Source organism: Pygoscelis adeliae, unplaced genomic scaffold (assembly GCF_000699105.1).
Source record: "Pygoscelis adeliae isolate BGI_AS28 unplaced genomic scaffold, ASM69910v1 Scaffold24, whole genome shotgun sequence".
Taxonomy (NCBI): Eukaryota; Metazoa; Chordata; class Aves; order Sphenisciformes; family Spheniscidae; genus Pygoscelis; species Pygoscelis adeliae.
Genome location: NW_008824806.1, coordinates 6038290 through 6054455, shown reverse-complemented (window position 1 = coordinate 6054455; position 16166 = coordinate 6038290). Strand labels below are relative to the sequence as shown.

General features: G+C 35.3%; 1 protein-coding gene across 1 annotated transcript in view; it reads right to left on the bottom strand.

The window, feature by feature from the left end:
• Positions 1-731: 731 nt before the first annotated feature.
• The window catches only part of RAB28 (RAB28, member RAS oncogene family), an 83548-nt gene continuing 68113 nt past the window's right edge, over positions 732-16166 (bottom strand). Inside the window, exons 5-7 of the mRNA XM_009324121.1 lie at positions 11666-11769; positions 8657-8734; positions 732-1732 (exon numbers count right to left, since the gene is read on the bottom strand). Of these exons, the coding sequence (XP_009322396.1) occupies positions 1640-1732; positions 8657-8734; positions 11666-11769 (275 nt within the window). The 3' untranslated portion in view covers positions 732-1639. The remainder of the gene's footprint in view (positions 1733-8656; positions 8735-11665; positions 11770-16166) is intronic.

Sequence of the window (16166 nt, the reverse complement as noted above, 5' to 3'; positions counted from 1 at the left end):
CTCATCTGGTGGTAGTGGAAGATAGCTCACCTGTCAGTTGCATTTAACTGTAAGGTAAAGCTATGCAGCGGGACAGGAACTCCGTGGGACAGGAGCATGAACACAGACTGTAACCCTGGAATAAATAATTTACTGCAAATTCACACCTACCTTAGTGTAGAATAATTTCTCAGTATCTCAGCTTGTTTCTTAGAATTTCCCACATTTGAATGATAAAAAATTACAACACAAAGTCATTATCGTGTAATTATAAAACTATGAGTCAAGCTGCATGTTGAATGGTTTAAAAATGAACTTAGCTTTTCAATGAACCTGGAATATACCAAAATAATAACAAATAGCACATTTTTGCCATCTGCAATCTTTTTTTTTTTAACATAGTTTAAATAGTTTAACTGTTTTATTAAACTATTAATAGTTTGCTAGTTCCAACCATTAAGCACTTGCTTGAACAGCTTAATAGGAACACTCACTTGAAGGACGTTATCATTTTCACTTGTGATACACAAGCTTCCTTCACTCAGCCTCATTAATTTTCTAAACCTCCAAATCTTTTGTTGTACTTTATAAGAAAACACATTCTAGAGTTAAAACAGGAAAAGATTTCTAGTTTGGAATCAAGTTGGCTTAATTTTTTTTTTCTCTCCTTAGCTTTCTATTCAGATGTGCCAGCAGAGAACTGCATGTCTAAAAGAGACTGTTATAAAAGGAACAGAGGAGAAATGTGATGATCACAGAGCAGACAGCTTTTTATTTGTCGTTTACTCTGAACTAGAAAGAAAAGAGTACCAGGCCAAAAGTCATTCAGCTAGTTATTAAAAAATGACTGATCCTAATTGATCCATCAACAGTTTCTAATGCATGCTGAATATATCACTCAACGTTCACAGCCCAAACTGTTGACTGAGGTTCATCCATATTCATGAAGACATATGAGCATATCTACTACTGCAAGAAGTAATGCTGACGTGCTAATAAAAATACACAAACACACTAGCATTTTTCAGAGCATCCATGGAGACAACTTGAGACTTCAGAAAAATAACTATTTTTGTATTACAGCTTTATTTCAAGCACTGTTTCTTACTGGATACGATTTATACATTTTGCACTATGTATATATATTAATGGAATACTTTCCAAATTATCCCTAGATAAAATATATTACGTGCTTAAAATTATTCCAGCAGTAGCTTTTCCAAGTTACATTTTGCTGAGTGTCAGTTCAGATCACAGAAGAAAAAAAAGAGAAAAAAATTTTGAAATGCTTTGGCAAAGTACCCTTCCATGGTGATGTCTTTAAAAGTATTCTGAATGCAGGACTTCTTCATCCAGTTTTATTCCAGTATCAGTCAAATAGGTAGGAGGAAACATATAAACACAGTTATACTGTTTTATTTAAATATAATTTAGAAGAATATATATCTTAATTTTTCAAAGTGTGTGGTCTCGTATTTGAATTTCGGCCAGCCAAAAAACTGCCCACTGCTTCTCAACATACAATGGTGCAACACGTTTTTGAAACCTCTAATTGCATTGTTGCGATGGTCACTGTTAAAACAAATTTCCTGGTAATCCCAGAGCCTGTGCCAAGGTAGGAGGACCGCCAAAGGTATCAAAACAGGGAAGAATAACATGGTCATTGAACTGCACACATTGAGCTTCTAGGAGGATTAATGGTTCTTGTCACAGGCTCCTGACTGTAGTTGACAATATCTGCCTTCACCACCCTCTGTCATAAAAGAAAACATAGTAACAATCAGAAAATATAATCTTCACGCTGGCAAAGCATTCAACAGATATTTTACTATGAAATATGGAGGGAAAAAGATGAGGCAAAACAGACACTATTTAGGGGTTTTTTCATTACCTTACAGAAAGTCTTATCAGGTGCTAATTCTCATTCTAAATACCAGTTTATCCATACTAAGCAGAAGGAAGTGCCTTGGTAGGTTTTCACAACACTACAAATGGAACATGACTTTTTTGCAAAAGCAATGAATACAGTTTTACTTCCATGAAAATTGTTTTGTATGGAAATAATAAAACAATATTAGTTTACAAAGACTATGGTATGCATTCTTTAAGAATAACTGCCTAAACTATAATTGGAAATTGTACATAAGTTTGTCTTTCCGTCTTTACTCCAAGCACTTCACAGGAAAACATGGACAGAATTCAAAGCAAATTTCAAACACAACCATATTTCAAAAAAGCTTTGATAGGCGGACTGACTAAAGACTCAATTAGCATTAAAAGAACCTCTGCATACCACAAATATTTATTTTCTAATACAGATCCAACAGATATTACCCATTCTATTTACAAAGCATTTGATAAGACTGTTGGTCTCTCCTATATGAGAAGAAAATGAGATTCCAGTTTTGTGTCCATTTTCACCTGAGGCAGCTATGTAACGTTTTGAATATACAGCACTGAAGGACCTTCCTAATACAGTAACATGAAGTATTTCAAAGTTTCTATGAACTATCTGGTTATTAGAAACACCATGTAATTGTACACAGAGTTCCAAATTAATGTTAAGTATTACAAGTGCTTACATATACAAAATATATTTTTCCAATAGAACTTACTGTAACAGTTGTTACTTCATGTAAAAGCAATGCAGCTTGAAAAAAACCCCAAGTTTTCCATCAATACCTGAACTACTGCATTGAGCAGACTTTGCTCTGGCAGCTGGAAGTGGTGTGATGTTGGTTATCTTCTTCAGGATATTTCACTAGTTCTGCCCTGACAACATGCTGTTAATCATGCATCAACATAATGGATAGAGGGCAAGGAGAAGAATGTAAAAAGAAAAGAGAAGGAAAAAAAAATGGAGAGATTGATCAGTAGTTGAAAAGCATGAATGAATGACATAAAAAGACTATGCAGAAGCAAAATGAAAGTGCATTTCTTTTCAGGCCTTATGCTGATACAAGAGCAAGATGTCTAGCTGAAAGCGTCACTATCAGCATCAGGGCTGCTTCTCAAGCTTCTTCAAGGACATGCCCTTTCAAAGCACCAAAGTGATATATTCATACGTGCAATCAACGGAAGCGTATTAAAGCAAGAGAAGGGACAGAATAAAAAGGAAGGCAATTCAGTGGAAAAAAAGATGACAATGGCCTATTCCTTTAAGTCTAGGGTACTTAAATATTACATTAGTCAGCTTCCTATCAACAATTGTAAAAAGTTCATTAGATGCACACATGCATCTTTTCCATTACATAACTATCGCATTATAACTAAATATATAATCAGTGACATAAATGAACAACCTCACATCTAAATGCTGCAAAGCATTTTTTTTTTACTTCATATATAAATAAAAGGCTCTCACTTTTCCCCTTAAAGACAAACAAAACTGTTGAAAGTTTTCTCACTATTAATGCAGTGTTCATGCAAAGGGGAGAAAAATTCATAGAACAATTTCAGCAAAGAAGTAACAGAGGAGGTAGATCTGCTATGAAAGATACCCTAAACCAGTTTAATGATTTAAGAAAAAATTCTTACTTACTTCAACTTTTACATAACATATTTTCAAGGTTAAAATTTATGGCTAAATGAATAAATACTACTATTTTAAAGGAAACAATATATAAACTCTATTATATGAATACATAAACAGGATATGTTAAAGATCACCTCTGTAAATAAAACCTCTATGTCAAACAAGCAACAATAATTGAATTGGTTGGTAAGGGATCTGGATTTATTAGCTGCTGATGTACTCTTCTTGAGTTTAATTGATCACATTCATATTATCTTATCTAGTGGACAACGCATGATTTACTGGACTCTTGGCCTGATGTTATCAAGGGAAAGGTTGCCAAATCCCATGTAAGGCGGTAGTAGGAGTTTTAGCATTAAACAGTGTTATCTGACCTCACAGGACCTAGTTTCTTCTTTTGACTAGAGCTGAAGGGGGGGGGGGGAAGCTTTGCAATCAGTAGGCAATTAATTGTTCCTCAAAACATTGGTCTAAATCCCATCCTGTAAACACAGGCAGGTTAGTGACCCGTGCTTAGGCACGCTGTAGCAAGAAACTGACTATCATAAATGACTTGGATTTTCTAAAGGAATTTCATCTAAGTAAGAGTAAAAAAAAATACTACTGCAACATTTCTTTTATTAACTTCATGGTAATTAAAAACTTTGGCTTATTTGTATCAGTTTCTATGTCAGGCATATCATTGCCATGGTTCAAACCACTGTCAATAATGAGAAATAACCCTTCTTGGTGCAGGTGCTCTGAATTCCAGATCTGACTTATCTGCCAAACATTTTATTGTACAAAGCTGGCACACACCCCCTAGTTTGCTGAACTGGCATTTAGTTAAAGAGAAAACTACACATCACTTACAAAAATGCTAGCTCTTGCCAATGCCAAGGAACAAAGCTGTACCCCATGCAGTTTTTACACTATGGTTGAAAGTAAAAAATACAGAAAGAAAAACATTTGATTCGTAAAGGAGCTATTTCCTCAAATTTCATCAGATTCTTGTGATTTAAAAGGGAGAGTATTTTGAGGACTGAAAATAAGTCAGAATCTGCAATTTTCTTACTTTGGAACTGTTCCACTTCAAAAACATGCTCTACTTTCCAGTCACGCATAAAGAGTAATCTAGTTCTTTGTTTCACCACAGTTTTGACCAAATAAAGGTTTGATTAACAGTCATCTCAGCATGTTAACAGACAAGGTTTAGTAGCTCTAGCTGAGATAGTTTAAAAACTTACCACCCCCAAATGTCTGTCCTATTCCTCTGCTGGAGATCACTGCTGCCAAAGGAGAGCTGGTGGAATGTAACGTGTACTTGCACCTCATCCGCTTCAGCACAAAGTCTGGCAGCTTCACTTAAAAACAACTTTCAGCAGCAGTTTAAGCTAAGCTGCTCAACTTCACCCTGATGTGGCCAAGGCACATGATCACCTTCCATTTTCTGATTCTGCTGTGGGAGTGATAAATTCCAGCAAAAGGGCAGTAACAAATAGCTTGGGTTGCATTAATATCTTAGACTGCTGCAGCTGTTTTCTAAAACAATGCATGGTAAATAATTCAATTTCTAAGGCTTGTTCTTGCAGTTTATTAACAGAAGTTTTGCTGTTAATTTGAAGGGGACCAAGAACCCCATCCACTTTTCACAAGAGCTTCTGCAGTTCTGCCAGTCATCAAAGCTCAAAAGTCATGAGTCAAGCCCCACAAATTCATACAAGTTAAAATAATGCATTTGGGATTCCTATCACTTATTTCTAACCACCTGTGAGTCAATTCTAAGATCTTCGTAGTGACTGTGACAATTATAATTGATTTTAAACACAAGAAATATGATCTTCAGGCATAAAATAAAAAATGCGAGAAATAATTTTTAAAGAGTATTCTCAATATTAGACAATCAGTAATAATGAAGACATGCATAATAAAACATAATTCACATACAGAATTTCACTGTTGGCATTTTACACAAACTCAGTATTTCATCTTATACTTTGTTACCACCTAGACTGAATGAAGACATCTGATGTTCTCTGACAAACATATTCAAGGAACAACGTTCTCATTTTTCAAAATGAGGAAACCTCACATTACGCAAAATATGGAAAATTCAAAGATATAATCCAGCATGTAAATAGTGCACATCTGTAAAAACTAAAATGTATTTTACTCTTTGTTTAAAAATTAAACCTAAGTCAACACTTGCATACTTACTGATTTAAGGATGAGTCATACTTACTATTGTAATTTTTATTTGTTTCTTTGTAGCATTTATCTAGCATCCATCTATCTATCTATCTATCTACTTTTATAGTCTCATAGCTAGAGTATTAAATGCCTAAAAATTTTAAGGAACGCATTCATGTAACTGTTCCACAATTTATGGAAGCCCTGTGCCCATTTTACAGATGGGGAAAAGAAAGAAAAAAAAAACCCACCACGACGCTAAGGAACCTGTACCTGCCATACAAAAAGTCTGTGGTAAACCAGAAACCTAGTAGTGGCAACATCATCGAACACCACCTCCTTCCAGCCAAGAGACCAGCTCCATGCTTTTGGGAAACAGCATCAACACATTATTTCAATTAGTCTTTTCCACTGCAGACTAATAAATTTCTCTCAAGAAATGTCCTTCTATTCATCTCCCTGAGGATATGAAGGTTAAAGTTTTCCTTCTCCAATTTTATGTAGAGACTTTACCGTTCCTGTCTTAAGAAGTGACCAAGGTATTTGGTTCCATACAACAATGAACCTTAAGATACAGCTAACAGACAGACACTTCAATACAATTCCCATTGGTTTCTCACGGACTTAAATTTGGGCAATTCCTACGGCCCGCTCAAAATAGCACTCTGAAAGGAAGCAAACGTTTTACTGGTAACAAAGAACTATTGCTTGTTCGGAATAGACTGAAAATATGCACGATTAGCAGAACCTTGCAAAGTCAGGCAACTGCTTTCCAGCTTTCACTCTTTAGCTACGTGCACAGCGTAGCACCACATAGCGACTTCTGCTGTACCTGAACGGTGACAGTGAAGTTTCTTTTCTGTCCAACTCCATTTACTGGCTTTGTTTCTACTTTTGTTGTGGTTCTTGGGGTTTTTTTGGGGGGTTACCTTTTTTTTTTAATCACTATAGCTTGGATTCACATGAACAGTAATGTGTGGGCCGCAGTGAGTATCTAATTTATGCATATTAACTATTTATTGGCTATTGTTACTGCAATTTGCATAATATCGACTTTGCCTGATCTACATATTGCATATTCCATTGATCTGCTCAAGAAAATTAAAAATCGGAATTACAATACTAAGGTAGGAAGAAGCCTACTTAAAGCTGGTAACAATTGGACATAGAAAGTTATGTACTCTGGAGTCAGGGCTATATAGAGGTTCTTACTTTAAAAACAACCTAAAAATAGACACTTTCTTTAGAAAGCTACGATTTTCTGTATAACCCCATTTCTCATATTCTCTTTTTAGTTTAAGGTATTTGCATACCCATCTACACGCTTACACCTGAGTCACCGGAACACAACTCTACACAGCACAGAGAGGTCTAAGACTGATGTTCCAGTGCTAGTTAAACAACCAAAGAAAAATTAAAGAACTCTTTATGTGCTGAATTATTTATATGCAAATAATCATAAAGCTTAGAACAATAGATGGATGGTGCCTCAGTAGTAAAAGATCATTGAAAAGACACAATATTTCTCTACCTATAAATTACAGCTTTTCGAAGCTCCTTAGCTTTGCCTGTTAGGCATGCACTATAGGTATATTTTACCATTTTACTGTTTGCAATACAATTTTCTAGTTAACCACTTCAACACAGATTGTAAACACTGCTGCGGCATAACACTTTCAGAAATTACATATTTATTGTATATTTCAAAAAGCAGGAGACCAAACTGTACATAAGAAATGTTTTGCCTTTCTTTTAAATAAACCTGCTTGCTTGATTGCTTATTTGAACAATTAACACATTTTTGATCTCTTAAACATGCATACATCCATTACTGAACAGCATGAACTGCAACAAAGCTCTGCTACAGTTCAGAGCAGGACATGCAGCAGGGTTTTGCCATCCGTTCACAGTGAAATCGCTATATTCACATCCCTAACTCACTGCTAACCAACATAAGAGAATGGGGGGACAACCTTCTTGATGACCTTCCCACCTATTGCTGGGAAACATTCTCCTCTCTCTCAGCCCATTCTTACTGCAGAGGAAATGGCAGAAAATCCCCACGATAACACTCATAATGCAAAGGGCAAAACACAAAATGCAAGGGCAGAAACTATGCAGCTCCTTTAGGGGGAGATTATTTGGGACTGGTACAACGAAAAATAATTGCAGATGCCAGGGAGCCGTAATAGCTACCCAAACGCATGATTCCACAGGTCTGCCTGCTGTTGAGAATGGGTATGCTGAACCAGAATAGGATTCATTTCTCATCTGCACATCAGAATAAAATGGGAAATAGTGACTACAAAGTCAATATTCCTTCCTCGAGGCACACAGTCACTACTGAGAAAAGTATTCTTGTCCTGTATTATACAGGCACACAATGAAAACTAAAATCTGAGATTAACCAAACACAGGATTTGACATAGTTAATTCCTGACTCTGTGACTGACAAATAATATTTTTTCCTGTATGACTACAACGAAGACTGATTTAGAACATTTCCACTCACAGAAGCTTATGCCTTCTACCACTTAAATTTGTAGTGTTCTAAAATGAAATTTGTTTTTAAATATGTAAAGAATTAAAAAAGAACAATGATCGTAAAAACTGTATCTGACATCAATGTACAGTAATTAATGTATATATGAGTGTCATCCACAATACCTGTATATGCATACATTTACAGGTTTTAATTTCTAAAACAATTTTAAGTACTTTTTTGAAACAAACAGCTCTCAAACTAAAGTTTTTTCCTAATTTTTTGAACATACATTTTCTTGTTTCAGCAAGTTTATCACGATGGATAAATAAAGAATTATTATATTTTTAAAAAGCTATTGCAAAAGTAAATAATTGTCTCCAGAACAACAGATGCAGCTTGCTTTAAAGGACAGTTATAAATTTGCAATGAGATTTTTTTTTAATACTAAATAAAATACTAAGAAAAAACATGTATTTGTGGAAAATCACCTGTGATTGTTCCAATTCTGCTTTGTTTAATTTGATGCCAAGTATGTCAGCAGCAATTCTCTGAAAACACAGGAAGACCTATGGAAAAAAATTAAATTGCATTTAAATGATTAAAAACAGACATCCTTGAGGTTCTTTCAAATATATCAAATAGTTCTTGAACTGTAAACAATGAGATATACAAAATTATGACCTGTGCAAAACCATGACCTGTGCAAAACAGATCTGAAAATAACCTCATCTAGTACATTCAATTTTGTTTAAAAATTGGAGAAAATAACTCAACAATGGTACAAGGAATGAACAGTATGCTGGATTGTTAAGCAACACCTCTACTCTGCCTCCAGAGACCTAAGTTTAAACAGGCTTTTACACAACCCACCTCCCAACTACTACTCTCAGTGCTATAAAATATGAATAAGGGTATTCACTAATGTTCAGCACAAAAAATATATTACTAGTGTATTGTGCAATAGAGATGTAGGTTTCTGAAATTGAGAACAACAGAACTGTGCATCGACATCACCAAAATCTCTACTGCACATGTTTAAAAAACTTTAGCAATATGAAAGCCAAGCAGTGATACATTTGTTCTGAAAAGTCTTGCAAAACGTTACGAGTGTTTTACCTAACAGGAGTTATCTAGGAAACAAGCAAGATGGTGTAGAGCATGCACCAGCCTGGCAGAGTTAGACTTTGGACATGGTTTGACAGATAACATGGGATGGCAATGCTATCTTAAATAACTCCTTTACTTCATCTCAATCCAGTCCACCAATCTTACTGCTTAGGCAGCTGCATTTTAAGTGAGATTAAAGAACACAAGAGATGTTAAAGAAGAGCAGCTTAGGCTTGCACTGCTGCTGAACACTGTATTGTCAAGCTACACATTATATTTTACCTACATGGTTATTCAACTGAGCTCACAATCTAAACTACTAAGAAACATTGCTTTTCATCATGCAGCTGCCACCCCCAAAAGATAAGGCCTGTGTAAGTGCTTTTAGTAATTTTCAACGAAAATTCAAAAAAATACCATTTACACAATCTCTTCTTATACCTGACATGGAAACTAGTAAAAAATTAGTGGCACAACCAACAAGCCACAGTAGCTTCCAAAAGAACTTCTCTTTCTCTGAACTACTTGGTCTAGTACTGGCCAACTCTACTAGGATCCACACAGCAAGCAAGGAAATCCTGAACAGGCTTACCTTTTCCAGAGACCTACCTTAACCCACAGCAGGCTCTCAGGTGTACTGAGCCAGACCACCTACCATGAGGATGCTTTGTGCACATAACATCAGGTGCGAGTTCAGTGCTTTAGTTATGCAATTTGATGGATAGTAAGACAGTTAGCTACACTAAACCTTGTATGAAAGCTTTTCTCCTCTGAGGAGATGTTTGGGCTTTTCTATGTACATAAAATTATTTTTTGCAAATGAGTCTGTTGGAAAGATCTGAGGTAAACAAAACAAATCATTTATCTTAACTGAGTATTTAAGACTCCTCTCGTCTATATCCACAGCAGCAATGGATGGCCTCTTCTTAAATCAGTCTAGGGTAAACACCCTGTCTTTCCTGCACAGCTACCCAAATACATGAAGATTTTGAAAGGCCAATGTGCAGTAACAGTGGAAGAGTTAATTCAAGTCTATATTGAAACTAAAAATGAACTACTGTGAACTATATTTCATACCTTCTTTTGTTACTAGATATTTAAATGGAGATTTCTGGTTAATGCTTTCCAGGTATGTTCAGATTTACTTTTGTTTTTAAACAGTAAGTTAAAAAAAGTACAATCTGTATATATAGGGGGATGCTGCTGTAATTCATGAATCAATTAAAAAGATATAATAAAGACTCCCTCATAATTTGCAATGTTAAATATATCAACCTTATAAAAAGAACCTCTTTTTCTTCCTATTACCAAATCCCACAAAAAGGTTGTTTCCTTGAGAAAGGAATACATTTTATCAGATGCACACTTCATTGACTGAAGTATTATAAAATTTTTCTTGTTTCTAGCATAAAAAGCTTGAATTTTCACACTTTAAACAGAAATGTATGCCAAAGATTTAACACAAACTATAAGGAGAATCAGGATTCACTGCATTTGTAACAGCAGTATTGTTAGACTTTACAGAATAACTATTATCTTATAAAATCAGGCAGTCCAATGTAGAAGTTTCATCAGAGATCTTAAAACAACAAATGATTCCATTTGTGTTACAATTATAGTTCCACATAATTGAACATGGTCTTACTGTTCAATAACATAAAGCAAATTATGTTGTCATAAATAGGAGACAGATACAGGACTGTTTGACGGAAACGACAAAGTCATTGGGCATGTGACGGAAATCAAGCAAAACAATACAGTGTGAGTTAATCTGACTGATACAGTCAACTGAAAAAGAACCTTTTCTTCCATAGGCTTCCAAAACAAATAACCCACTTAGCTGAGAGTCAAAAGATTGTTCAAAAATGTGCTCTGCAAAGCATTACAAATACCAGAATGTTCAAATTTCAATGGACCTGCAGAGGGAGTGTCTCTCATGGCTCAGGACCCGTATTAAAAACTTTGATCACAACAGGGTCTTGTGACATTATCAGCTGTTGAAAGTTTCTATATTGATGGTCTGTAGATGGGACTCCACCTGGACTGAAGGCACATATTTAACTACAGGCTGACAGCAAACGGAGATCCAGCTGGTCTCGGTTCTCATGCTGATGTATACGCTCAACCTTTTCCATATTAAAATCTATACCTCAAACTTCAAATCAGATGAGAAGCCACTGTAATTAATAAAGAACGCATACACTTATACAAAGATCTATTTTTCACACAAGTAGGTAGGCAAAAAGGACCTGCAGCAGCCAAAGTTCTCAATGGTTTCATATGTGAAGTATAATAAAACTGTTACATCATATACCAGAATAATGGCTTGCTCAAAATTAAAAAAAAAAAAAAAAAAAGACATCTACAAGGATTTTATTTTTCTTACTTACAGAATCTCCTGTCTTGGCCGACACGAAATGGCTACTGAAGTTGTTCTCCTGACAAAATCGTTGATGCTTGTCAACTTTCACTGTGCGCATATGCTCCAAGTCAACTAAAATAAGTTGAAAAAAAGGAAAAATTACTACAATGGAGCCCATTTAGTTATCTGTCTTAGAAATTATTCATTGGAAACATATCAGATGTAATCTTTTCCTTTACATATGTATGCAAAGACAAGTTTCTTTTTTTTATAATCATTTGCCAAAATAAAAATAACTGATTACCTCAGATTAATTTTATTTGCAACACTAAAATGAAACCACAATTAAGATTATACGGTCAAATGCAACAAATTCATATCTGAAATAAAGGACAAATTTATTTCTTGATACACACAAGAAATTTGTAACAACTTTACTGCTAACTACATACAAAAACCTGAAAAAGAACTAAATTTTGAGCATTCTGTTTGCAAGCATGATGCATATTGGAGATTCCAGTGTAATCTAAAGACTTTTACAAAATAGAGTTCACCAAGCACATCTGAATCTACATGTTTTTTCTAAGTAAAAAATGTAAATGAGTTATAAAGAACTTTATTACAGAACACGGTAGAAAAAACCCATTCACTACAATCAAAAAATGAGCTGAGTAAAAACATTGACGCTTTGTTACTTGCATATGAAGTTTTCAATTCCACAAAGATACGGTTCAGAAAATTAAAAACAGTAAAATGCGTATTTCAAGAGTCACACACATTTTCATTTTTATCATTTTACAACCATTGGAAGCAGAGCAAAGCTTTCAAATGGTATTTTATGTTGAAAAGCAGTGGTTGCTTCCAAAACAACATGGAACTCAAGTCTTGCACAGGTTTTATTGTGTACATTCCAGTTTCTCCAAACCTGATCCTAAGGTAACTGGAAACTATATTGAACAGTTTCTCTTTTTATTGCATTACTGTTCCTATAAGGGTGTTGACTCAATGCCGACAAATTATAAGGCAAATATATTCAGAAGGATTTAAGGACAACCAGGCTCTTTGAGTCAATACAGGAAAAAAAAACTTAAACTGATTTCCTGAGGAAGGGACCCAACTGACTTGTAAAAACTTGTAAATTTGCAAATCTAGTAAGCCTGCATAATACTGTCATTTGATTATCAGCTGAAAAAATGCTCTCCTGCTACATAAAAGGCTTTATTTTAGAATGATATTGGAGGTCTTTAATTTGTAGGCTCTGGAGATTTTCTCTTGGAGATTTTTAGTCTAACAGGGGATTCCTACACCCCATTTATACTGCTTACCTTGGTTAATGTGGAGTTTTTGCCACATATTACTGTTCCTTTCACATCAGTAAGGCCTTGTTTATAAGAACAGGCCTAAAATCATCCAGTTACCACAGGCATTAATTTGTGAAGGACTAAAATACTAAGCTATTAACACTAATGTGTGTAGTACAGTTTTTCATAATACTAAACGTAGAATATATAGTTTCATAAAAAATAGGAAGAACAAATACATTTACTAAGGTAAAACCCAGTCGGTAACAATTTTGTTAAAAACTCATGCAGTCTACGTAACAGCTACTTAACTTTTTCCTCTGAAAAATAACTACCAGAAGAGAGCCTCTGTTGAAACGCTTTTAAGAATAAAATACAGCATACTGCCTAAACCGTATCATTTTTAACTATTATTTTTACTCTTCACATATTAGCTTTAAGTGCAGCTTGGAAAACACAGCAGTGAGATTACTCTTCTGGGAAAAATAAATATATATCTTCTTTATTTTTATTTGACGAGCTCTTAAAGGAACCTTAACCCCACCTCCAAATTTCTCTCACTGTATTTCTTCGACTATACCCGAACTCCAAAAACCTACACACGATTACAATAAAAATAATAGATAGATAGCTTTTACACTGTATCCCTCTAAAATACCATGACATGCTTATGTAAGTCCATAAAGACAAGCTTACAAGTTACAATCTCTCTCAAACTCTCTTTCCCAGGAAGGAAAGAATAGGGAGTGGAAGAACACAACAGCATGCTAAAAGGTTGATGAATTTTCAGGAAGAAAATGCCACTGCCACGTTGGAAATCATATCCTCAAACGCCTCCTATTTTCTATTTGAAGAAACATCAAGAATAATATATGGTCAGTGGAGCACATACTTTACTACAGTAGAGAAATTAAAAGCACACAAGATCCTAGAACCTAACAGACTGGAAGTGAAAATCAAGGTGAAATTATGTTTCTGAATTTTGTGTAATCCTCAGTCCCTCTCCCCACTTACAAGTATTTCACCTTGTGCCTTCTGAATTATGGGCAGTCTGCTGTGAACTGTACGGTTACTGTTATGCTAGATAACTGCCAGGTAACTGTCCATGTGCACACTCTCAGCCCACAGTAAATGCAAGGCAATTCATGTTACATTAGCTCTCAATGAAAGAGGGCACAGTTTTAGTACAAGAAAAGGGTTTCAAGCATTAATAAATATTTAACTATAAAAAGTTGCAGTTTGCAGTCAATGAAAGACGACTATGCTAACTCAAATTACTTTGCATTGCCACAGGCTAAGGGCACAATCATGGACAGTTGCCGAAGATCAGCTAAAATACAGTGAATAATTACCCTCCAGTCCTTTTTTATGAACATCTGACGTTGGTCAGCTCGACAGGCGGAATTCTTAGCACACCAGGGGATAAGTCTTGTCCAGCTTTTATTTAGACATCACAGCAAAAAGACTTTAAGGAGGAATTTGGAAGAGAAAAATGATTTTCTAGAAAGATGTTTATAAGGAATGCAGGGACTTTATAGAAAGAAAACTAACAGCTGGCCAACGTGGGCTGGTTTGATGAGCCAATTAACGGCAGGAATCGAAATCTTGGGGAGGATGATACTAGAATGCACTTAAGCCATGAAAAGTTTGAAGGCAAAGACAAATAAGTTTTGGATAGAAAGAAGGAGAATCAGATACATAAATACAGTTTGATTTTACAAAGCAGGAGAATGATCTTGCAGAATATTCTAAATGACTAGATAACATTGCATTGGCCAAGAATAAGGAATTACTGAAATTAAGATGCAAAATAAGAACACTTTAACTGTGGTAATGGTTATAATAGGCCATATCTAACAAAGGTCTCAAAGAAAGAATCTGCAAGATTTGGACACACATCAAACACAAACATTTAGAGAAAGGCCCAAAGTGAAGTTTACATGCCAGATGGTAAAGTCATCCTCCTCATCTGACGTGAATGACAAAGACAACAGCAGGGGAAAATTAATAGGTCCATTTTTATCAAGTAGAATTTAAATTGATGGCTAGAAATTCACAATGGGATGTCTAAAGGAGACACAAGGATTTTAGTTTGAAAAGTGAAAAGAGATTTAACTATTTGCAAACAGTGAATCTCTAAAGCACACAAATGTTACAAAGCAGTACTTTGGATTAAGTGCTTGGATACAAACTCTACTATCTACATTAATAAATTATATTTTCTGATCATGAAAAGCTAATGTAACCCCAAGATGTGTAAATTTTACAGAACGCAGTGAGAGCGTTTCTTTGATCTATCATTTCTAAAATTCTAAAGGTCTTAAAAATGGAACCAACAGGAATAGCAGTTAAAGTAGAAGTTAGCAAAACAATAGTTAAAACGTCAAAGGAGTACAAGACCATTGCTAATTCCTTGACTATACAGGAACCACTTAGTATACTTGCATTAAATGGAATACTTAAATAAACCACATGAAAACTGAAATCAGGAGAAGAGGGACATCACGAGCAATGGGGGGGAGAGAGAGAGGGGTCATGGTATTGTTTCCCTGATTGGCCTGATGAGGACAGAAAAAGGGGCTCATCAGCCCCCAAAGCCATTTTGAAGTCCCTTTCCAAGAAAAAAGCATCCACAATATGGGCTGCTGCCATTTGCTCATATTTATGCCTGAAATACACACTAAAAAGCTTGTGTGACAACTACAAAAAAAATCCACAGTTGACAGATATTCTCCAAAAGTTATCTCCATTGTCTTAGTTGTCCTCTTCTGCAACTCTGTTTCTAACTAACTAGTCAAGAGCTCAACCTTTTGTTTCTCTGGAACCAAACCAAACATTCACCTTTAAGCTTGTCTGGTGTGAAGAGTCATTTCAATTAAAGCTAGCAAGATAAATTGCTGCTCCATAACTAACAGATCTATACGCATTTGTACAGGCAGGTATCCCATAAAGATACTGGCACAACAAAAATACATTAGGAACTTCAGGAATTGAGACGTGACTTCTGCCAAGCCAGACAGATCCAAGTGACAAATCTCACCTCATAGATGTAACCAGCATAGATCAGTGTCTGCTGTAGCAAAAGCAGGTAAGGCTTGCTAACAGACTTTTTTCTCATGAACTCTGGAGAGTTCAATTTTGATCTGTAGGTGAGACTAAACAGGGATCTAGTGAAGTGAAAAAAGAAAACAGAATCTAGAAGACAAGTATGAAACTCCCACAGAAATC